Below are 24,459 nucleotides of genomic sequence, written 5' to 3'. Positions count from 1 at the left end.
AGTTTAAATACAAGGTGCTTTATTTCATAACAGTATGTACAAAATCAAATGAAAGGTTTTTCGCAAATGCTTGTAATAAGCGCATGAAGCTACGCAGTTAATCTGAAAACTACTGATGCAATCCTGTGGAAATGAGTGAAGAAGAAACAACTACACAGTGGATTAAAACTGATCATGTCTGTTATGAACTGCGTGTGTTTCGAAACACCAATAACTACCAGTAGTACGAAACGTGAAATCAGGACAGAATGAGCCAGACGAGATCCAGGTGAAATCAGAGCTACAAAAATATAAGTGTATTCTGAGTTGCATAGGTACTTCCCCAGAGAAAGTGTCTTCATATATATATAGCTATAGAATTGTGTCAGTTTGGAGGGGATGGACAAAATAAAATAAACTTCCATCCTTATAATACACAGAAAAGACCGGTTTGGCAATAGAAACCAACACCCAACACACATTTAATGACGGCACGGCTCCTCTCTGAATTGGCGTGCCCCCCACCAGCCCTGTTAGCCTTTAGGTGCTTACTGTAGGAGTAAATCATGGTTTGTATTAAGTTGGGAATGATGAAAGAGGAAGGATTGGAAGGGGTGTGCTTTGGTAATGCTTATGTAAACACGGATTCGAGAACGTCAAGGCCTAAAATGGTGAGAGGGATCAACGTGATGATACGTTGACAATGACAAACATTGCTGGGTTGATAAAATGGCTCGACCAAGTAACACTGTTAGGAAAAGAGAAGGGGGGGCAGGGAGTATGGACATAGGAATGAGCGCATATATATATGTATATATACATCTACCTTGGCTAATCTTATTGGCCCAGTCAAAATTGTGCGATAGGTTTTACAATGTGTGACATTTTCCACATTAGCAGTGGTGGCGCTCCAGTTTCTAGATAAAAGGACACAGAATAAGCTCATATCTCTAGGAGATAAAGGACGCTGTAGACCATTTTGAGGTGACAACATGGTTGGACCAACAAAGAAAGAAAGGTGGCGAGGACAGAACATGTCCGTGTTATTTAAACAGCCTGGAGAGACATGGCAGGTAGAAAAATCAAAGAATATGGACATCTGAAAGTTGGCCAAATAAGAAAATGTGGAATAATGTCAGATGACTTCCATTTAAAGCTGTTTAAAGCCATCCACCAAAGTTGGTCGCTTCAGCTGATGGATTTTTAGGGAAGGACAGCTGTACTGAAAGACAAACGCCACTGAGGATTATGGACAAAAAGGCAGCAATAACCTTGGCTTAGTTTCAGCGACCTAAAATTTAAATATGAATCAGAGTAACTACAAACTTCAAGCCAGACTGTGCGTCCTAGAAAAGTCAGAGCTGAAATGGAGTATTGTTGAGTGTAGAATACTCAGTCAGCTGGAATAAGAAGGACTTTGTTAGGCCAACATGTCCGATTTAAAGAGTCAGAAAGGGTTCTTTATAACGAAAGAGCAACGATGAATCACACCAGGCGGTAGCATCATGCAAAACAAACCCATGCGGTCAAGGCCGCAGTGAGGTTTTGGAGAATGTTTTTTCGGCTGATATGTTGCAATATGGCTGAAGCTTTGTCTTCACACAAAGCTCTGTTATGCTTTTTTGTTTGTATTCAACCTTGAAGCTTGCCAAGTTCTACAGTTTCCCAGGAGATCTTTGGAATTTACCAGAAATATTTAGCTCACTGTCGCACCTCCTTAGACGACCGTCACAGAACCTACGTAACTGCTGGAATTATAAGAGAAATAACGCAAACACGTCAGTAATGTGGCTTGTGGTGAACGCTTATTGTGTGCGCTGAGCTATGGGCTGCACATTAAGCCCTACTGAAAGTGTGGAACTAGAGTTAGAAACGAGAGGAGACATGACTGAGTGAGACGGCTATTGATTTAAAGTGAGAGTCCACAGTTCAGGGGAACTCTCGGGGGGGGGGTGCCATAGTTCCTGCTCATTCGTCTCAGTCCATGTCCATACCCCCAAGATTTGGTGACCCCTACCCCTCTTCCTCAACAGTACTGCCAAAGTAACCCGTTATTGTGATTAGTGGAGTTTGGCCTTAGTGCTCCTCTATTGCACATCCCCCCTTCCTCCCCTTCCCTTCCTCCCTCCTGCGTTTCCAGACCAGTAGAGATGAGGTTTTACCCTCAATCTGGCACCGTCATCACTGGCTTCTACCACTGCTCCCAGCTGAAATCATCTCCACCGCCGAAAATCAGAAAGAAACCAAGAATGGTGAGGAAGATGACGGCATTGCCTGCCATCACCAGGCCGCAGGCTCCCCAGTAAATCTGTTGACGACATTCATTGTGAATCACGGACTGTTACATGGTACATTACAGGAACATCATGTCACGCTTTTCTGCAAAAGCATTGCTACAAATGCTCTACAGCACAAGGCAGCCAAGAAATGCAAATGATTTGAGGATAGTGAAGTGACAATTCTTCAAATCTAGGATACACTCGTCTGAAAACCAAAACTAAAAAAAACTTCTTTCAGTCTAAATTTAAGGCCACTTTGGACCATTTTTGGCCTAAATTTTTCAGTATTTTGGTACTTGACTAAGAAATACAGCACTGTGTGAAAGTTTTAGGCATCTAAGCAAATTTTTAAACAGTTAACCTCAGCAGTGAGTTTATCACAATATACATTAGAATAAAGTCGTATTCATAATTCAAATAAACAGAAAAACAATAAAAAGTAACAAGAATTTCTCGGGTCCATATTTTTGCTGGACACCTTCACAGCCGCCACAGAGACTCGTTAATATCATCAATTACATCATGAGCTCAATTTACTGAGCACTGATTGGTCAAACCAGGAGCTGCTTTTTAACTACATATAATACTGGGCTTCCTCGAGGAGCGGCTTGGAAATGGGTAAACAAACACACCAACATCCAGAACATCACTCACTGCCGTATCTCCAAAACGGTAACTGTACAGCAGAAGGAAAAAACATGCATTACTTTCCAATGTAAGTCAATGGAACCAGACGTCTTTCCAAGTCATTTTTGGCTGTTTATTTTGGTCCATCCTTCATGAAATTTACATATAATGTAACGGCCAACATATGTTTTCAAATTATGTCAAAAACTGAAAATCGGCAAAAATGGAGATACAAGGTTTTGTTTCCGACACCAGCGATATATAAAATCATTATTAATTAATATTCTATAAAGTTTGCTTATTCAAATATTAACACTCAGCAAACAAAAACTACACAAATAGATAGATTTAGAAAATGTGTCTTGGGTGCCTAAGACGTTCACACAGTGCTGAATTTCCGTGTCAGATTTTCAGTTTTCCCTTTACCTCACACTCAGGAGCTGTGAGGCTAATGTAGCTAACATGCAATGCAAGGTTATACCCCACCAATGAGCTCTGTGCCAAGCCTAAATCATCACATATTTGCCTCTAGCTGCGTTGTAATGTCAAGTAATCTCAAATAGACTTATGTGCTGCTACAGTTTTTAGCGACACATTTTTTGTTTTTTAATATAAAAATAGGCAGAATATCTCTAAGTAGTGATGGCGGAATACTCAGTACACTGTCCGAAATGTATTTAAACATATTCAGAAAACGACACACACTTTCTGCTGTAATCTTACTTAATTCACTCAGTTCCTTAGTGGTAGGCAGTTTTCTCCATGTAGCTCTTGTGTTCATATGTTTGATGAATGGCAGCTCAGCAGAGATAAATAACAGCTAATCACAGTGAGTGCGTTTACATGCACTCAATAATCCAATCATAATTTCTGCAGTTATCTAATTATTCGAATGCTCATGTAAACAGACACTCTGATTTCTTCTGGAAGGTCTAGAAATCTGATAAAGAGGCTGGATTTTAACTCAGCAGTCAGATTTCTCAGCGCTGTGAGCTCTTACTCTGATTTCTTTCAGATTTCTCAGTGCTGTGAACTCTTACTCTGATTTCTTTCAGATTTCTCAGGGCTGTGAGCTCTTACTCTGATTTCTTTCAGATTTCTCAGCGCTGTGAGCTCTTACTCTGATTTCTTTCAGATTTCTCAGGGCTGTGAGCTCTTACTCTGATTTCTTTCAGATTTCTCAGCGCTGTGAGCTCTTACTCTGATTTCTTTCAGATTTCTCAGTCCTGTGAGCTCTTACTCTGATTTCTTTCAGATTTCTCAGTGCTGTGAACTCTTACTCTGATTTCTTTCAGATTTCTCAGCGCTGTGAACTCTTACTCTGATTTCTTTCAGATTTCTTAGCGCTGTGAGCTCTTACTCTGATTTCTTTCAGATTTCTCAGCGCTGTGAGCTCTTACTCTGATTTCTTTCAGATTTCTCAGCGCTGTGAGCTCTTACTCTGATTTCTTTCAGATTTCTCAGCGCTGTGAGCTCTTACTCTGATTTCTTTCAGATTTCTCAGTGCTGTGAGCTCTTACTCTGATTTCTTTCAGATTTCTCAGCGCTGTGAGCTCTTACTCTGATTTCTTTCAGATTTCTCAGGGCTGTGAGCTCTTACTCTGATTTCTTTCAGACAATATGCCTGTCTTTAGACTATGGACGCTTTAAACATACCTCAGCTGATCAACTACAGTCGCATGCAATAGTTCAGGTGCCGTGGTACAACCATCTCTAGGGTTTACAGAGAACGGTCAGAAAAAGAGGAGATATCCAGTGAGTGGTCAGTTGTGTGGACGAAAATGCCTTGTTGATGTGAGAGGTCAGAGGAGAATGGGCAGACTGGTTCCAGATGATAGAAAGGCAGCAGTAACTCTAATAACTAACCAGAACCTCTGAGGAACGTTTCCAACACCTTGTTGAAAGTCTGCCATGAAGGCATTAAGGCAGTTCTGAAGGCAAAGTAGTCCGAAGACAGGCAGACTGTCATGGTTACGACTGTACGTTTCGGGTAAGGAGAGAATTGTGCAACTTTAATCTTTCACGATAATATTTCATTAATGCAGACTTGTGTGTCTGACTCTGACAGGTTGGTGGAAGGACAGAAAGAAAAAAATCTCACCACTGCTTTCCGTGCCAGTATGATGGGCAGCCCGAACGCCGATATGACGATGCCGGTGGTCAGGAAGAGGGCAAGCTCCCTGCATGCATTGCTGGAGGAATCAGTGTCATCTCCACACCTGCAGGCTATGAAGTGTGGCAGCGGTGACAGGATGTAGAAAATCAGGACAAAGAGTGGCCAGTAAACCCTAATGGACGACAGAAACACAGGGCATGACTGGACTGCACAGTCCCCACATGGAGATCATGCATATGGCCCTAAATGCACATCATAAAAGGTGAGGCATACATTTCAAAATACATGTACATATATGTTATATTATATATATGAGCCATAAACAGATAGCTCATAGGTGGATGAACACTTGTATGCATAATATCTGGAATATATGGATCACATATGTACTGTTTACATCTAATACAAACACTGAAAGACTTTTCAAAGCAAATAATCTAAATGAATAACATACATGCAATAACAGGCCTTATATGAATAATATATATTTTTATTAGGTACACCTGTTCAGTTGCTTGTTAACACAAATAGCTAATCAGCCAATCACACGGCTGCAACTCAGCACATTTAGGCGTGTAGAGGTGGTCAAGACGACTTGCTGAAGTGCAGGCCGAGCATCAGAACGGGGAAGAAAGGGGATTTAAGGGGCTTTGAACGTGGCGTGGTTGTTGGTGCCAGACGGGCTGGTCTGAGTATTTCAGAAACTGCTGATCTGCTGGGATTTTCACACACAACCATCTCTAGGGTTTACAGAGAACGGTCCGAAAAAGAGGAAATATCCAGTGAGCGGTCAGTTGTGTGGATGAAAATGCCTTGTTGATGTGAGAGGTCAGAGGAGAATGGGCAGACTGGTTCCAGATGATAGAAAGTCAACAGGAACTCAAATAACCAACCAGAATCTTTGATATATACATGTATATGGTTCTATATAGAACATTCTTGAAAAGGGTTCTCTATAGCACCACAAAGGGTTCTGATGTTACAGACTAAACATTGTTACAATAGAAGAACCGTTTTCGGTGCTATATGGAACCATTTTCCTTTACTAAAGAACCCTTGAAGAACCTTCATTTTTAGGAGTGTTAAATACATGTATATATGATGATATATGATTGAAACATATGTCCCATATTTGAAAATTTTCAATTTTCAAATAAATTGGCATATACATCACATAAATGTCCAAATAAAAGTTTGCAGGGCTTAATAAAAGCTACCAAAGTCGGTATGAACATTTATACAGTCGACCTAAGATGAAATAATACTTTTTACTTATTTCTCAGGTCTTTCTTTTTTAGCCTGTTCCAGTCGCTCTGCATGGAAAACAGTAAAGTTTTTGATATAAAACGTTTCTAAGAGCTTTAACTTAGGAATTTGTATAAAACAGATCCATGTTTACTTTTTATATCATTAACGTTAGACTACATTTAAAAATATATGTATTTTATTCTAAAAACTCATTTGTCTCAGAGGTTTTTGGTTACTGGTGTTATCAGGACTCTTATGTTACGCTCTATTAAACTGCTTCTTTGGGTCGAGGCTCATCAAGCATCTCAAGGCCTCCTCACTATATTTCATTAATTTATTAATAATTTTGTTTATTAGGCAGCTCATAACTAACATGCGTAACATGTGTTATGAGCTTTAATGGCTGGGTAATTATTATTTTGTCAAAATAATGCCAGATTATTGTTTTATTACTGATTCTAAATAGTTGCACAAGGTCACTTGAACCGCCAACGAGTCAGCCGATTCACAAAGTCCTCAGTTTGAACCAGAACGTCACTGGAGTCACCGTCACTGGCGTGACTGTCAATGGAGTCACCGTCACTGGTGTGACCATCACTGGATCGCCGTCACTGGTGTGACCATCACTTGAGTCACCGTCACTGGAGTCACTGTCACTGGAGTCACTGTCACTGGAGTCACCGCCACTGGCGTGACCGTCACTGGAGTCACCGTCACTGGATTACCGTCACTGGCGTGGCCGTCACTGGAGTCACACCACATTCATGCAACACCAGTGACTGTACGATATGTTTGGAATTAAGCCCCCCTGTTTGCATACATGATGATAGGAGATGTTGATGGACATATTAAGATTATTTAGCTTTGGGGTGAAACCTGAATTCCCACTCCCAATGGAGAATGACCCATATATGTTAATATATGTCACATATTTGAAAGCCATATGTGAGACTGTCATTTAAGTCTTTCCACTGGACATCACTGGAGTGACAACACCTACCCAAACTGCTCCAACGCACATCCCAACAGCAGGAAGGTCAGTCCGAGAGCACCACTGAAGGACAAACCAACCAGAGCTGTAAGAGAACATCCACTGTGTTTAACACACTGTCAAACAAGGATGGACAAACTGGTCAAGCGTCAAGTTTCAGGCAGACTTTGACTTTGCTGCCCCCTATAGAACGCGGTGCGTTAAGACACAAAGTTTCTTATGGAAAAACAGAAAAAAGCTGAAAACAGTTTAGGTTTAGCAGCGTTTTACCACAGTTATGGTCCAAACTGACCCCAAATGCGGTCAAACTGTCATTCACTGGCCCTTTTATAGAACCAGGATGAAATGTTTTCGGCAAATTCGCACCGTGACACTTGCTCTAACGCTTATATCCTGACTGCATACTGTTGTTAAACACCATAAATGCATATTTAACATCGCCATAAAATCGTGAAAGCGAGCCGTTTCGGCCGCTGCCGTCTCTCCGGCTGAGGCGACTCCGCCACACGTCGACTGTTGTGGTAGTTGCTAAACTAAGACGTAGCTTTACGCTAACGCGCATTTCGGCACGTTATTCGCGCTAAAGCGACAGAAAAAGGGAAGAATTCAGCCTGAAAGTCACCTTTTATCCCCGCCATTTCTCAAGAACTGCTTTCGTTTTTGTTTCTTTGTGCTAAAGTCTTTATAACACTTCCTATTTCCTCCCCGAGCGCCTCGGAGCTCTTAAAGGAGCAGCGGCTCCATTAGCCGCGGCTCAGAGCGGCTCCAGCAGGTCAGACTCGCTGAGGTGAAATAATCGCATTTCGGTGAAATAATCGCTCGAATATTCGCCAAACGAGCTGCCGAAACCCATCGAGTACAAAACCCCTCAGAGGTGCAGCACTTATGGTGCTTATGGAAACTTATGGAAGCGCTTTTGGTCACATGGTGCCTATTTTTCAAAAGGTTTCTTGTGGCTATGAATTAATATATCGAGGCCACAAATTCATATTCTAAAGCCACAAATTCCAACGTTGAAGCCACAAATTAATATTTTGAGGCCAGAAGTTAAGCTACTTGTGGCCACAAATTCCTGCATCGAAGCCACAAATTAATATATTGAGGCCACAAGTTAAGCTACTTGTTGCCACAAATGACCATACTGGGGCCTCAAATTCCTACATTGAAGCCACAAATAAACATTTTGAGGGAACAAATTGATATGTCGAGGCCACAAGTTAAGTTTCTTGTGGCCATGAATTAATATATTGAGGCCACCTAATAATAATAATTCATTGAGGCCACAAATTGATGTTTTGAGACCTCAAACGAATATTTCAAAGCCGCAAAATAATATATTCGCTTTTGGCCTTAATATCAATTTGTGGCCTCAACATATTCATTCGTGGCCTCAGTATGTTTAGTTTATGTGTAGTTTAACTTGCAGCCTCAATATATAAATTTGTGGCCTCAATATATTCATTCATTGCCTCCATGTGTTCATTTAAATATAAGAAAGTTGTGGCTTTAATATAGTAATTTGTGCACTCAATATGGTAATTTGTGGCCACAAGAATCTTAACTCATTGCCTCAATTAATTAAGTTCATTCAACAACGATCACCATGTCACATTAGGTGCACTGCAGTCTTGGGATCCTTTTGGTGTAAAACAACCTGAAGCTCAGAGGTGAGAAGCGGCGACAGCAGAGCCCCGCAGAACCAAACGGAACCGAAGAACGAGTGATCCGTTCTTCTTAAGTGTAATTCAATGAAAACAACAGTATCACTCTTTAATAGGACAAAAATCCATCAAAAAGGGTCCAAAAGCAGTGCTAAAATGAAGGTTCTGTGGCTCTAGCGGAACCTATTTTGGTGCTAGATAGAACCAATTTTAACAAGGTTCTTTAAAGAGCCATAGAACAGCAATATATTCATATTAAACCTGTTCAAAATGCATGTATTCTCTATGTAACCATTGCCTTCACTACAGAACTGTTAAAGAACCATTTTTAGGGTGTTCATGGAAGTAATGCAGTTAAATATCTTTACAGTGAAACACATACCCTCACCGGACACTTTATTAGGTACAGGCCGATGAGTGTAAGTAACTATACTCTGCGGTCGGAGCAGAACCTCGTATCTCCATTTTCCAGTTTTTTGCATAATTTGAAAATACCCTTTGTCCTTTACATTGTTTCAAACTTTCATGATGAATGGGCCAGAAGACACGACCCAAAATTGATTAGAAATATGTCTGGTTCCATTGACTTCCATTAAAACTACAGCAGGATTTTTCCTTCTCCTGTAAAGTCAGCATTTTGGAGATACAAGGTTTTGTTCCTGACAACAGCGTATAGCTGCTCACCGCCTCTGACTTCCAGTCATTCACAGGTGTTCATTAGAATGATTGAGGACGTTTACGCTTTAGGAAAAAAGTGAATTTCTCCACAAACAAAAAAAGCTATGCAAACAGCTGTATAGGATAAAATCCTTATTCGTGAAGGTACCTCTGATGTAAAACAGACACCGTATCTCATAAAAGATATGATTATACATGAATATGTTTCTACTTGCTTGTTCTAGGATTGAATTAAACGAAAGAAAAACGAAAGAAAGTGTCTGACGCGTTTTGTTTCACGGTTTACAATGCAGGAGCATGAAATTCATCAATATACCCGTTAATAAAGTAGCCATAAAAACATGAGCATGTCCTTCAGTAAACCTGTCAATCAGTTTAATTCCTTACTTTGTGTTAATTAATTAATTAATTAATTAATTCAAATTCATTGAAATAATTGAAATACACAAATACACCCTATAGAAGGTGAAAGGAAATTTAAATGATTTAAATGAATTAAAAATAATTGTTGATTTTATTGATTTAATACTGATGCGCTTGTTTGTTTGTTTGTGTGTTTGTTTGTTTTTTCCTCACTCTTGCTTCCGCTCTCTTACATTCTTATTGAAGAGTATTTGAAAGTGTACATTGGTGGGTTGGTTGGTGCCTTTACGTATGTAGATGAGCTCTGCCTGTAGTATGTTTGAGGCACACTGTGCATGAATCACTCTTTCCCTGTAAAATGACGCTTACAGGGAAATAAATGTGAAAAAAAAAAAGTCTCTTTGCCTTAAAGCCTCAGTGCACAGTTTCACCACAAGTGCCTGAGAGCAGCAGCACTGAGGCAGCTCCAGCCAGCTCAGGGTTAAACCCTGCTGACATCATCACACAAAAAACCCCCCACAGCAGGCCAATCCGGTCGGTGCTTCTCACACCGTTTACGAGAACCTCTGGTAGGACTTACCAGGAAGTCAAATAATGTGCATTATTATGGATCCAGTAGACAATACAGCGAGACTTTAGACACAAAAATGGACCTTTAAACTATGAAAGAAGAAGCTCCTCGATGAAAACAGAGTCTCATTGGTAAGTGATTCATGACTTTTTGTCTTTGAATTGAAGAACGTTTGATTGCTGTGAAGATAAAGTTCGCTGTCTCTTTCCCAGCTGTTACTGTGATCTCCTCTCTCATAACAATCTGAGGTTTTATTGGTCAGTATCAAGTTCCAGATGTCATTCGGACAAAGTGCGTTCTACTTTTTACAAGCTTCTTATCAGTCAGATCAACTGTTCTCCAGAACTTTTGCCCCAGTTCGGTGGAGATGGAGATTGGCAGGCAGGTCATCGAGAAGTTGCAGAGAAAGAAGAAGATGCAGCCCACCACGCCGCCCATTTTGCAAGGTCTCGAGGTCCATTTTTACCTGCCAGACACCCGCCAGATCATTCACCTCAGTGGCCGCCATTCAGCGGAGGAGCTGTGCGTCGAGGCTTCCAAGAAACTGAGTGAGTAGGCCTGCTGATAGTGTGGAGACAGTGATTCATAATCTTGCAATCTGATGTTCAAGAAACAAGGAAATGGTGAAAGAGCATGAGCTACAAGACAAAACATGGGTGTTTCTAACGCAGATTTACCTTCTAAACCACACGTCCACTTTATCAGAAACTTACACACTACGTAAGTGTATAGTTACTAACTATAGCCCACCTGCAGTGTGGTGCTGGTAAGCTTATCAGATACAGCTGAGCAGACCACGAACCAAAAATATCCAGCTGAGAGTGGCTCTGAGGCAGCTAGAAGCAGTATAAGCAGTTGCTAGGGTCCCTGATCCACTACAGAGCCCCCCCAAGTACAACTATATAAAAGTTTATGTACCCTTCACCATATTTTGTTGACTTTCGAAGTGAAAAAAAAGTGAACAACTGACTGTATACAACAGAAAATTTTTGGCAAATGTCAATGTACAGTTAATTTACATTTGATTAACCCCTAAAAAGGCCAGGCCTCACCAAAGGGCCTCTATAACCTAAGAATAGCTCAACAAGTTTGCCCTGAAGTCCCTATAGTCACTGAATAATAAGCCTTAGTATGTAATAAGCCTGAGAATTAAGGGGTTCAGTTAAAATATAAAAAACAATACTTGAGTTTGGACGCCCTGCTAAGTGGAGATTGCAAGCTGAAAGCCGTTTTTCTACATCCTTTTCTGCTTCAATTGCTTTCATTTTGTGAAAAATAGAGTCATCAAATGTATTATGCACTGAAATATTCATCAGCTGAAAATTTTTAATGACAGTTCTTGACTTGCTTAATCAGTCTTAACAAGTAATTTAAGCACTACCAAGTTGTGTTGACAAAACCCATTTACTGTTCTTTGTTTCATTATTCTCTATTTTTGTACCACTTTCACAGGTTGCAGTGTTTTTTTTGTTGAGAAAATGTAAATATATGCTTATTATTATTATAGTACACACTATAATGCCATAACAATAGCCTAGCAGCACCTTAGCAACCACCAGGTATACCTTAGCAATACCTTAGCAAAACGTTAGCAGCCACCTGGGATACCTTAGCAATATCCTAGCAAAACCTTAGCAACCACCCTGGATACCTTAGCAATATACTAGCAAAACCTTAGCAACCACCTGGGATACCTTAGCAATATCCTAACAAAACCTTAGCAACCACCTGGGATACCTTAGCAATATCCTAACAAAACCCTAGCAACCTCCTGGGATACCTTAGCAATATCCTAACAAAATCTTAGCAACCACCTGGGATACCTTAGCAATATCCTAACAAAATCTTAGCAACCACCTATGATACCTTAGTAATATCCTAACAAAATCTTAGCAACCACCTGGGATACCTTAGCAATATCCTAACAAAAGCTTAGCAACCACCTGGGATACCTTAGCAATATCCTAACAAAACCTTAGCAACCACCTGGGATGCCAGAGCACTGGCCCAGCAAAATCTTAGCAGCGACCTGGCATAACATAGTAACGGCCTAGCACCGTCTTAGCAACCAACTGAGATACCATAGCCCTTTTCCCTTTTAGTTAAGTTCTGAGACTTTACAACTGAAAAAGTGTCCAATTTTTGCACATACCACATTTACTTATCTTATTTCTGAAATTGATCAAATCTAAAACAACTTTGCATTAAAATAGGCAGAAAATGTCACTTTTAAAAATAGTTTGTTAAAGTGGTTCACTTAAAAAATCAACAGAATACATAATATGACCAGAAGTGATTGGTCAGTGTAGTGGGTAACACCTCTGCCTTATACACTGTAGACTGGGATTCAAACACCCTACACTATACCAATAATAGTCCTTGGGCAAGACTCCTAACACCACCTTGGCCTACCTGTGAAAAATTGCTAAATGCCATAAATGTAAGTGGCCAACATTTTGCACAAAACTGTACTTTTTAAAATCTATTCAACAGCATTTGTCTGAAAAGTGCAGTAAGTGTAGATCTTATAAGCTTATAAAAGCTTATAAGAGCTAATAAGGTGGAGCCACAGGGCAGAGGTTTCTAGTAAAGAGGCCAGGCAGTGTAATGTTGGACTGTACTGACCGTAATAGAGAATGGGAGAACATTGATGCCATCATTAAATCTCTCTGTCACAGGTTTGTCTCCGCTGTGCAGCACACTGTTCGCACTCTATAATGATCAGAGCAGCACCTGGTATCCTCCTAATCACATCTTTGACATTGACGAGATGACGAGACTGAGGCTGCATTTCCGTATGAGGTATCTGTGTGTTTAATCAGCTCAGAGGTGCCACAAGTGTTTGGACAGATGTTTTATTGTTTTGACTTTATATTCCAGTACATTAGATTACAAATGAAATGGGAATGCTCTGTTCCCTAAGTTCTTTATTTGGTAAGTGTGAGGTACAAACTCTGAACTACTAGCTAATTATTTTGGGTACTGGAGGTCATTTCTGAGACAGTTTATCTAAATTACACTGGAATGGTCAGCATGTTCTAGTTATAACACTCAAAAGATGGTTCTTTAAGGGTTCCTTGGTAAAGGCCATGGGTTCTATGTAGAACCATTTCATGCTTAAATGGTTCTTTGTGTTCTTCGGACTGATGGAGAATGCGGTTGTAGAACCTTTTTGAAAATAATTGTGTATAGCACCAAGAAGGGCTCTTCTATTGTTATGATGCCAAGCTTTGCCAAGATCCTATATAGAACCATATAACAACACAGTCTCCATCAGTCTGAAAAACCATTTCCCCATTTTTACTTTAAGTGTTCATGGTTCAAAGAACCATCACTTTAAGAGTGTATTTGTAAAAACAGCGATCATTTAAAGAGAACAGTTCTGGGAAAAGCCCCTGGGAAAAGCATGCTACTCTTGAGGTTTGAGTCCCAACTGTACCATGTGCTGTCCATTGCTAAAGAATGGAGGGTAATGCATTCTGATTGGTCACCAGGGTTCTTCTTGTCTGTTACTATATTACTGTGCAACACTGCAACCCAGTTGATTACTGAGTAATTTTAACGTAGTAGCACCAGAGCGGGTCAACGCTTGCCTCCCTGACTGCCAGTGTCAGCTAATCTGTGGCCATCATCACATGAGTTGGAAAAGAGAAGTTGTGGTAATAGTAGGAATAGTAGTAGTAGCTTTTGTTTGAAAAAAAAAAACAAGAAAAGGAACTGTGGTGCAAAATAAAGTGAATGCTCTTGAATAAATGTTGGTGTTCTTGGCGCAGGTTCTACTTCATCAACTGGCATGGTACTGATAAGGATTCTCCGGCTATACTGCGTCACTCTCTCAAACGGACGGGCAACCAAGGCACGGCTCTTCTGGACATGCCCTCTTTGACCTACCTCTATGCACAGGTACGCAATCATACAGTCCAGTACTTGTAACACTGAGCAAAACTGAACTGGGCCTCCAGTCTTCAACTGGATTGTCCAAGTTCTGACACCAGTGTAGTGTCAGCAGAAGAAACTCAGCAGAGGCCATGATTCTGCTGCGAGAAGTGCTCTTTATTAAACATGCCAGCACTGTATCAAGCCCACACCATGATACAAAATAACACATGTCTACATAACAAACAACAATAAACAACAGAAATAGTCCCTTTGTTGGAGGACGTGCGGGCGTCTGTACAGCCACACCTTCAGAGTCTCTAGGAGTCAGTGCCAGCCACAATACTGCAATATTCGGTATTTTGTTACAATATTCTGTATTTTATGAACAGTTTCTATTTGTTTCACACCGACTCCATGTTTTATATAAACAGTTTAACATAAAAAACAAAAACATTAATGACCAGAACAGCTGCTCGATGAATCGGTTTCTTCATAAAAATGCATGGGATTGGATGTGAAGGTTTCAGCGCATTAAAGATGAACAAATCTTTGTGTGAAAAGGCCTCATGACGACGAAACATTAACTTAGATGAAACTGAATACATCTAAACTAATAAATCTATTTATAGATTTTATGCCTGTTGAATGCTCTATTGAAATGGACAGTCCGAGAGAAGCTGTAAGAAGCGAATTGTCTTTTATCGTTGACTTTAAAGCTAATGTTTGCGAAGTCAAGTCATGTATGTTTGCTTTCCAGAGCCAGTATGACTTCCACAGTGGCCTTGCCCCACTAAGAAGTCCTCAGTCCGAGGAAGACGCCCAGCAGATAGAGAACGAGTGCTTGGGCATGGCTGTGATGGCAATCTCCCACGAGGCCATGGGCAACCACCTGCCCACACAGGAACTAACCAAGAGATTCAAGTAAATACTTTCGGTTCTCTATTTGATAGTGCGTCCTTCTTAGTTTAGCTGTATTAATGAGCAAATAATAAAATAAATATTTGATTTTATATTTTGGAGTACATGTAGCTTTTGGCTGGGTTTGGAATAAATGTTAGTTCCTCCCAATTATGGTTTTTTTATGAACACTTGATCTACTGTAGCAATAATGTGATTCCGTGTTTCAGCTGTAATTTGCCATGAGCATATTAATCAAATGACCTCATTCAAATGACCTTTCGCTTTCCTCTGCAACGCCTCTGCCATGCCAGGTACAAAAACTACATCCCTGCCAGTTTGAATCAGATCATCTCTCAGAGGAACATCCTCACTCGTCTGCGCATCACCAACGTCTTCAAAGCCTTTCTGGAAGAGTTCAATGACAAAACCGTCAATAACAGTAGTGTCAACAATTCCGACTTGAAGATCAAGTACATTTCCACTTTAGAGACCCTCACCAGGAATTTTGGCTGTGAAGTGTTTGAGCCCTTGTCGCTAAGCATTCATGAGAACGAGGACATGGCCTCAGGAGATGAGGACGGCACTGGCCATTGTGTGCTGGTGTCTGGAACGTGCGGCATAAAGTGGCATAAAGTTCCAGCTGAGGTAAGAGAGCATTCTTGCCTTTATTTGTTCACTGAACTCCAAGGATGTAAAGGACGTCAGTCGGTGTAGTTTTTCTCTATTTTTTACACTCTAGAAAACACCAAAATCGTGAAGCAGCACATCTATTTAGGTTGCTTTAAGTGCTGAATGATCAAGATTAATATGGCTCAACTGTCACTCCACACATTCTGTGGAAACCATGTTCTATATTTTTACACTGAAATGGTGTTAAAAATGTATTTTAACTACTCATTTACATTTATGCCATTTGGCAGACGCTCCTATCCAGAGCAACTTACAATGTGATCATTTTACACAGGTAGGCGAAAGTGTTAGGAGTCTTGCCCAAGGGCTCTTACACCATAGTGTATGGCACTGCCCAAGTGGGGGATTGGACCCCAGTCTACAGCATAGAAGGCAGAGGTGTTACCCTCTACACTAACCAACCATAAACTTTGTCTCGATTAAAATCAGTATAATTAATATTTAGTGTGATTAAGTTTTCAAGTGCAGATAATGAGTCAATTATCTTGTAAAAAAGTTATCTTGTGATAACAAGATAAGTTATCTCAAGATAACAGTCAAGAAAATTGTAGCAACAGCTCATGGCCTCTCTGGACTTCTATACAAAAGTGCTACTTTTCTATGTTTGACGGGGTTAGAAAGTGTTGGCCTGACGTTACCTTAAGGTACACTGTATTGCCAAAAGTATTCGCTCGTCGTTTTATGTCCATTTTATTAAAGTAACGTTTTACCATCTTGGCTGTAAATGTGTCTCAGTACATGCTAATGTAGCGAGCACAGACTGAAAAATATAAATTCAGCTCAGCTACAGCCACTTTTCTCGCGTCTCTGGCAGGAACCTTCTCCTCAAAAGTAGAACAGTTGCTTGTAAAATTTGGAGACGAATGGAGTTATTTACATTTCCAGCTTCTTATTCAAATTTTCACGTTCCACCTTAAATGGAATATGAACCGTTTCAGATGGAACGGGAAGCAGGTGAACAAAAAGCTGACTTCAGCCTCGCGACCTCGTGAGTGATTAGAAATGTAAGTCCATGTAAATGTAAGTATAAAAGTAAGTCATTTCGTCTCCAAATGATCAATCTTTGTCTTAAATCTTTTTCTTTGCTGTTTCGTTAGCTACTAGCTAGGTGAGATGGTTGTCTGTGTCGCTATGGTGACCAGCAGCTACAGCGTTTAAGACCATTCGTTGTTAAACTGGGTTAGAACGATCTGCAGAGCTTTATTTTACTGTAAAAGAGGATTCGTTTATTTTTACCTAAAAGTGTTCTAATAATAATGATTCTGCTGTGGAGCAGCAACACGGCAGTAAAAGGTTCCAGAGCCGCATGTCGGCGACCCCTGTCTTAAGTGTAATAACATAACGGAGCAGTCCTACAGGTGACATACATGCCATGGTGAACACATGTTGACGTGACAACAGGATCTTGTGATTCCTCCTGGTAGGAAACTTGTTTTTCCAATAAAACCGAGGCCCAGTATTAGAACTGCTCTGCTTCACTACATGATACAGCCATGTGTGATATAAACCAGCATATGTTTAGTTTTGATATATATTGTCTATAACACCTGATTGTCCGCCCAATGACCGCTGGGATAAGCTCCAGCACCCCTCCGCGACCCTGAGGGAGAAGCGGCTTAGAAAATGTGCGTCTATACACTCACTGGCCACTTTATTAGGTACACCTTGCTAGTAAAAGGTTGGACCCCCTTTTGCCTTCAGAACTGTCTTAATTCTTCGTGTCAGACTTTCAACAAGGTGTTGGAAACGCTCCTCAGAGATTTTGGTTGGTTATTTGAGTTCCTGTTGTCTTTCTATCATCTGGAACCAGTCTGCCCATTCTCCTCTGACCTCTCACATCAACAAGGCATTTTCGTCCACACAACTGACCGCTCACTGGATGTTTCCTCTTTTTCGGACCGTTCTCTGTAAACCCTAGAGATGGTTTTGCGTGAAAATCCCAGTAGATCAGCAGTTTCTGAAATACTCAGACCAGCCCGTCTGGCACCAACAACCACGCCACGTTCAAAGCCCCTTAAATCCCCTTTCTTCCCCGTTCTGATGCTCGGTCTGCACTTCAGCAAGTCGTCTTGACCACCTCTACATGCCTAAATGCTGCCATGTGATTGGCTGATTAGCTATTTGTGTTAACAAACAAGTGTACCTAATAAAGTGGTCGGTGAGTGTAAGTAACTATACGCTGCTGAACCTCGTGTCTCCATTTTTGTCATTTTCTAGTTTTTTGCATAATTTGAAAATACCCTTTGTCCTTCATTTTGCATCAAACTTTCATGTCTCTCTTACTTGCTCTAGTGCCTTGCTCTCCCTTTGCTGCTGTAACACTGAGAATTTCCCTGTTGTGGGACTAATAAAAGATTATCTTATCTTATCTTATCTTATCTTATCTTATACAAAAGTTACACCTGATCAAACTACATGTTGTAGTAGATGTGGCCTGTGCAAACGTTACGGCACATTTTATATTGTTAGGACTTATTTGTCTCCAATATGTTAAACTCAGCACATAAACCAAAATTCTGCCTTAAAGATTAAAAAGTAACAGATAAAAAAGTTACGAAACATGTAAATAGCCTAGGGGTGTTCAAATGTTTGCATACGGCTGTAAAATGTATAATGATTATGCGTCCATATTAACCAAGTTTAAATTTACTGACGGTCTAAATGAAAAACGAATTTTTGTATAAATAAAACAAAGAACCTTTTTTTTTGGTTTGCTTTTTATAGCTGGAATTCAGGCGTCCACTTCACTGTTCAGATCTGCCTCAGATACACATTTCAAGCGTTTAAGCACAGAAACTGTACATGCAGAGACATGCAGTCTTTTATTATATCACTGCTATCGGAATAAAGCCTTGTACCTCCATTATTATCGTTTTTGAGTTTTTGACTTAATTTGGAAGTATCCGTTTTCCTTTAAATGTTGTGTAAATTTCATGATGAATGGACCAAAAGAAACGGCCCAAAACCACTTGGGAAAAGGTTTGGTTCCATTGACTTACATTAAAAGTAGAGTACGTTTTTTCCTTCTGCGGTAAAGTTCTCGTTTCAGAGATACAGGGTTTTGCTCCGACTGCAGCGATATGTTCTAATAAGCTTTCAAATGTGAGTTTGAAGCGGACACTGGCAGGCCTGCCGGAGTGGTATTATATTTCCGAGTGGCGTTAAATTTCCATGTGGTGTTATGTTGAGTCTCCTACTGACTATGGTCGGTAGGGGAATTTGAGTTCTGTCCATTTCCTACATCTTTTTTTATTAATTCATGGAATGTCGCATTAGTCCTTGGAAGGAAACCAGACAGATAGAAACCAGGAAGGAATAAATTTCTCTGTCATTCAAAGGAAGTATGGCCTCATCGTCATATGAGCAGTTGGCCAAAGCCCTGTGTTTTCTGCTGCTCATGACTAACACTGTCCTGTTACTTTCACATTGTGAACTGTTGTGGTTTAGTGAAGTCAGGAATAGAGAGTAACGCCCTGTAATGTCCTTAAATATTTGTCTTTAAGACCTGCCCGGACCTGCTTACCCACCAACGGAGGAAGAAATCAAGTAAAAGAAAAAGACGGCAGAGTCCGCAGAGCGGTGGCCCGAAAGACCCCAGCAAAGACGATGGCTGGACGATCTTCTCTGATTTTCATGAGATCACGTACATCGTCATCAGAGACTCTGCGGTCACGGTTTACAAGCAAGACAACAAAAGGATGGTAATCATGTCTTTACTTCCCCTCAGAGTGCTCTGTTTAGTGCAGAGGAGTGCTGCGGTGCTAAGATTCAGGTTCGGGCCCCAGCTGTGCCATGTGTCTGCTGTCAGATTGATAAAAAAAAAACACAATAGTTTCATAGCGAGACATAAAATGGGTCACAGTATGTAGTGTTTCTGTTTGAGAAGTTGGAACAGACTTTATTTTTTAAAAATACTATCAAAAACCATAAATGCATTCATTTTCAGAATTTCACACACTACACTGCACTAAAGCTGGAGACAAGCAGACATTCAGGGTTCTCTAAGTACTGCCGATGTCCATGATATGCTCAGAAAAACGTATTGGGATGAAATGTAATGCAGTTTATAGACCTTGCTTGTAAATATCACTGCTGTGTTACTCAAAGAGACTCAGACAGTTCGTTTTTATTTCTAAGAAGAAAGAAAGCCCAATAAAACTGAACTAAAGCACAGACACAGGTTTAGATGGTAATGATTCAAAATCTGAGGCAGTGAAGTCGAGCATCTGGTCTGCTCTAGTCACGGTGGCGTGCTGGGTAGCTCTGTCGCCTCACAGCAAGAAGGGCCTGGGTTTGAGTCCCCGGCCGGGCGACCGGGGTCCTCCTGTGAGTTTGCATGTTCTCCCCCTGTCTGCGTGGGTTTCCTCCCACAGTCCAAAGACATGCAGTCAGGCCAATTGGACATGCTAAATTGCCCCTAGGTGTGATTGTGTGTCTGCCATGCGATGAACTGGCGACCTGTCCAGGGTGTATCCTGCTCTCTGCCTGATGACAGCTGGGATAGACTCCAGGAAGTAGTCCATTTGTTACCCTGTTATTCAGTGGTCAGGACCCCCATGGACCCTCACAGAGCAGGTACTATTTGGATGGTGGGTCATTCTCAGCACTGCAATAACACTGACGTGGTGGTGGTGTTAGTGTGTGTTGTGCTGGTCTGAGTGGATCAGACACAGCAGTGCTGCTGGAGTTTTTAAACACCCTCAGTGTTGCTGCTGGACTGAGAATCGTCCACCAACCAAAAATATCCAGCCAACAGCGTCCGGTGACCACTGATGAAGGACTAGAGGAGGAGCTGTCGTCTCTGACTTTACATCTACAAGGTGGACTGACAGGGTAGGAGTGTCTAACAGAGTGGACAGTGAATGGACACAGTGTTTAAAAACTCCAGCAGCACTGCTGAGAATGACCCACCATCCAAATAGTACCTGCTCTGTGAGGGTCCATGGGGGTCCTGACCACTGAAGAACAGGGTAACAGAGTATCAGAGAAACAGATGGACTACAGTCTGTAACTGTAGAACTACAGAGTGCAGCTATACAGTAAGTGGAGCTGATAAAGTGGACAGTGAGTGTAGAAACAGGTCATAATTTTATGCTCCACTACACCTTATTACCATTACGCAGTCCTAATTGTCCACCTATAGTGTTCTGTATTTCAATGAATGTGTCTGTTGCCTGGAACAGGAGCTGCGTCTGGCCAGTCGTGAGGAGGCCTTGTCCTTTGTCAGTCTGATAGACGGATACTTCAGGCTCACGGTAGATGCGCATCACTTCCTGTGCACAGACGTGGCCCCTGATGCTGTGCAGACAAACCTGAAAGAGGGATGTCACGGGCCAATCAGGTGAGTGCATGCATCCATTTCTGGCGATGTGCAAAGACGACGAACAGATGAACCTGACGTTTTGCCCTGTCCGCAGCACTGAATACGCCATCCATAAGTTGAAACAGGAGGGCTATGAGGAGGGCATGTACATCCTCCGCTGGAGCTGCGCAGACTACGGCCACGTCCTGCTCACCGTCGTCTGCAGTGAGGTTCGTTTCGAGCTCACTGCAAGTGTTTGAACGAGCGCTCATACCCGTGAAAAGTCCTAAAGTTCAGAGATTAGTACTTATTTGCATATTCGAGTGAATATCCTCAAATGACCTGGAAGGGAGTTTGTTCATTTAAGCGCTTCTTATTATTTATTAACAATTCTTCGGTCACCAAAAAGACCACTATAACTGTTATTAGTCATAGTAGTTATTATTAGTAGTATCAGTGCAAGTAATAGTTTAAGTAGTGGTAAAAGTGTTATTAGAAAAAGTCCATGTTTAATAAACATGTGTATTGATTACTGTTCAACATTACCGTTTATTCCAATAACGCGAGAGTTTTTCAAATTAAAACATTGTTTTACAAAAAAATCTAAAAAAAAAAATATTATGTTTTATTTTTCATTTGGTTAACTTAAGTCACGCGCTCATTAAATAAATAAATAATTGGTAGTTGTCACAAGTGCACAAGTTTGGACACTGCTGTAGCTGTAGAGTCTTAGAACTGAACGAACTCATTAGGCCTTAATTGACTCATTAGGACAAGTATTGTCGTCGTCAGTGCAGTAAATTCTCTGACTCTTCAAAACTTAGGCTAACACTCAACAGTCATGGGCTCGTCCAAGCGGTTGGCTGAGGATCTGAAAATGAAGCTAAACGAGTGAAGGCTATAAAAAGATATCAAGGGGAACTGGCCAAGGTGTTTCTTCATGTCCAAGAAAACTCTCAGATAGAACTGCTGCGTATGCAGGCAAGAAGTGCAAAGCAAAACCCCCACATGACAGCAAAGGAAAGCAGGAAGGTTTAGCTGACACAAGAGTGGTGGATTTGCAGAAAATGCTGCTTTTAATAGTTTGCCGGAAATGTCTTGTTCACCACTTTACTTCAGAAAACAACAAAATATGAGCTCTCATATGAACTTTCAACGGTTAAAAATCCTCAATTTATGTACTTTAAGCACAGGAAAGCAGTCAAATCTGCATTGTCAGTTGATTGAGTTGATAATTCCATTTATGGATTAATTTCTTGGTTCAGACATGCTGTGTCTACCCCTAGGTAATAATCTAATCTAGGCATGTAACAAAATAATAGCACGTTGCAGCTAAATTACAACCATGTCCACGCAGTGCACAGCATTCATGCAAAAAAATCTGTATTATGTGGTGGACTGGCAACCTGTCCACGGTTTATCCTGCCTTCCGCACAATGACAGCTGCTCCAGCACCCCCCTGGGACCCTGAGGGAGAAACGGCTTAGAATATGTGTGTGTGTGTGTATCCAAAAAAAAAAAAAAAAATATGTGAAACATTAATAAATTATTTCACAGAATTCATTTTAAGAGGCAGATTTCCAAACAAAATGCAGACAAATACATCAACTAGTCATCAAAAACAAAGGCAGGTAGAAGTGAAAATCGCGAGAACTAACGCCGCACGCTTAGAAACACGGCAAACGCAAGACCAAAACTAGACGAACTCACACAAGCTGCAGGTTCTGGGAGTAATAAGGGGGAGCTGGAATATTCCAAACAGATCCAAGAGGGGGGGTCAGCTACAGCGTCATAAGATCTACTTACAGATCCGAAAGTTGGATCGATCCCACTTTATATTGTGTCTCTAATAGCTGTGCAGTTACATATGAATAATATATACAACAACACTGTAACTACTGAGGATTTAATCAATGTTATAGATGGATTACAGAAGTATAACCAATGTTATTACATATGTTTCAACTTCAGTTTTGCCTCATGTCATTACACAAGTGTGTCTTCTACACGGGAACTGTCTAGCGTGGTGTTACAGTTACACTTTATAATAAGGGGACAGGTCCTGTGTAGCTGTTATGTAGGTACTGTGTAATAATGCAGTGGTAATATAGTTTATTTAATTAAGTTCCATGTTAATATACAGGGGCGTCTGCTGTTCTGTCTCATTACATACTGGTTTAAAGCTGAAACTGGTTACAGTGTCACAGCACTAGCAACATAAACACCAGCTGAATGTGAGGAAAGCTGGCAGATACAGTGTAAATAATGTCTTACTGTACATTATTAGATGCTTCCTTTTAGCGCTGGAAAAGATGTCTGAAAAACTTCTGTTCTAGTCTGATTATAGATGTAATTCCGTTTATGTTATCACCTTTGTGTAATTACATGTGGGAGAATAGGCTGTTACTATTCTCTATACTATTAATATACACATGTATATTTACATACGCTGTACTGCTGTAATCCCGCTGTAACAGTGACTGAATGATTAGTAGTTACATGGTTGTTTCATATGTTGTTCACATGTAACCACACAGTTATTAGAGACGCTAAATATAAAATGGGACACATCATTATTAGACATAAAAATAAAAATAAAAATTAAAAAATATGTGAAGGGCTGTAAAGCTGTTTGAGTAGTTTGAGACTCCTGTCTTCTGTTCGAGGGTTGGTCCCAAAAATCTGTGCATCTGTGTAAATCATTTATGATTGAATAATATATTGTTGTATAGCAGTGCAATTATGAAAAATATTAATATTGCAATTTTCTATTCATCGCATGTTCATGAAACAGTAGCTTGTTGTTTTGACTTCTGTCTCTGCTGGCTTTTATATCCAGTCGGATGTCTGTGGGCCGACTGGTAAAACCGTGAAGAACTTCCAGATCGAGAAACTGGAGGACGGTTACCGTCTCTGCGGGACCAACATCGAGAGGCCCACTCTGAGGGAGCTGACCGATCAACTGTCTGGACACTGTCTGAGTACAGAGAGCACCACACTGAAGGTGGGCAGAGGCTGCCCGCCCCAGCCCAGAGGTAAGTGATTCAAATCACTCAGCACTAAGAATGGGTAAATAAATACCAGTGGACAGTAACTGAGTATCTGAGTAAATGTAATTAGTTTCTGTACTTTAGTATTTTTGGTGTATCTGTACTGAAGTTTCTCCGTTACTGGG

General features: G+C 40.8%; 2 protein-coding genes across 2 annotated transcripts in view; one reads left to right on the top strand and one right to left on the bottom strand.

Annotated features, from left to right (window-relative positions):
• Window positions 1–2: 2 nt before the first annotated feature.
• On the bottom strand, window positions 3–7,976 carry LOC108430744 (leptin receptor gene-related protein-like). Its single transcript, XM_017703406.2, has 4 exons — window positions 7,863–7,976; window positions 7,250–7,325; window positions 4,987–5,173; window positions 3–2,287 (listed from the first exon to the last, which is right to left on the bottom strand). Exons 1-4 carry the CDS (start codon window positions 7,876–7,878, stop codon window positions 2,171–2,173), a joined length of 396 nt encoding a protein of 131 aa, XP_017558895.1. The 5' UTR covers window positions 7,879–7,976; the 3' UTR covers window positions 3–2,170.
• Window positions 7,977–10,482: 2,506 nt separating this feature from the next.
• The window catches only part of LOC108430743 (tyrosine-protein kinase JAK1-like), a 30,655-nt gene continuing 16,678 nt past the window's right edge, over window positions 10,483–24,459 (top strand). Inside the window, exons 1-10 of the mRNA XM_017703404.2 lie at window positions 10,483–10,644; window positions 10,857–11,061; window positions 13,192–13,315; window positions 14,287–14,416; window positions 15,150–15,313; window positions 15,604–15,937; window positions 19,486–19,683; window positions 21,166–21,323; window positions 21,400–21,514; window positions 24,124–24,319. Coding sequence (XP_017558893.1) covers window positions 10,881–11,061; window positions 13,192–13,315; window positions 14,287–14,416; window positions 15,150–15,313; window positions 15,604–15,937; window positions 19,486–19,683; window positions 21,166–21,323; window positions 21,400–21,514; window positions 24,124–24,319 — 1,600 coding nt within the window. The 5' untranslated portion in view covers window positions 10,483–10,644; window positions 10,857–10,880. The remainder of the gene's footprint in view (window positions 10,645–10,856; window positions 11,062–13,191; window positions 13,316–14,286; window positions 14,417–15,149; window positions 15,314–15,603; window positions 15,938–19,485; window positions 19,684–21,165; window positions 21,324–21,399; window positions 21,515–24,123; window positions 24,320–24,459) is intronic.

This window comes from Pygocentrus nattereri, chromosome 2 (genome assembly GCF_015220715.1).
Source record: "Pygocentrus nattereri isolate fPygNat1 chromosome 2, fPygNat1.pri, whole genome shotgun sequence".
Lineage (NCBI taxonomy): Eukaryota > Metazoa > Chordata > Actinopteri > Characiformes > Serrasalmidae > Pygocentrus > Pygocentrus nattereri.
This window is presented reverse-complemented; position numbering and strand designations above follow the sequence as displayed.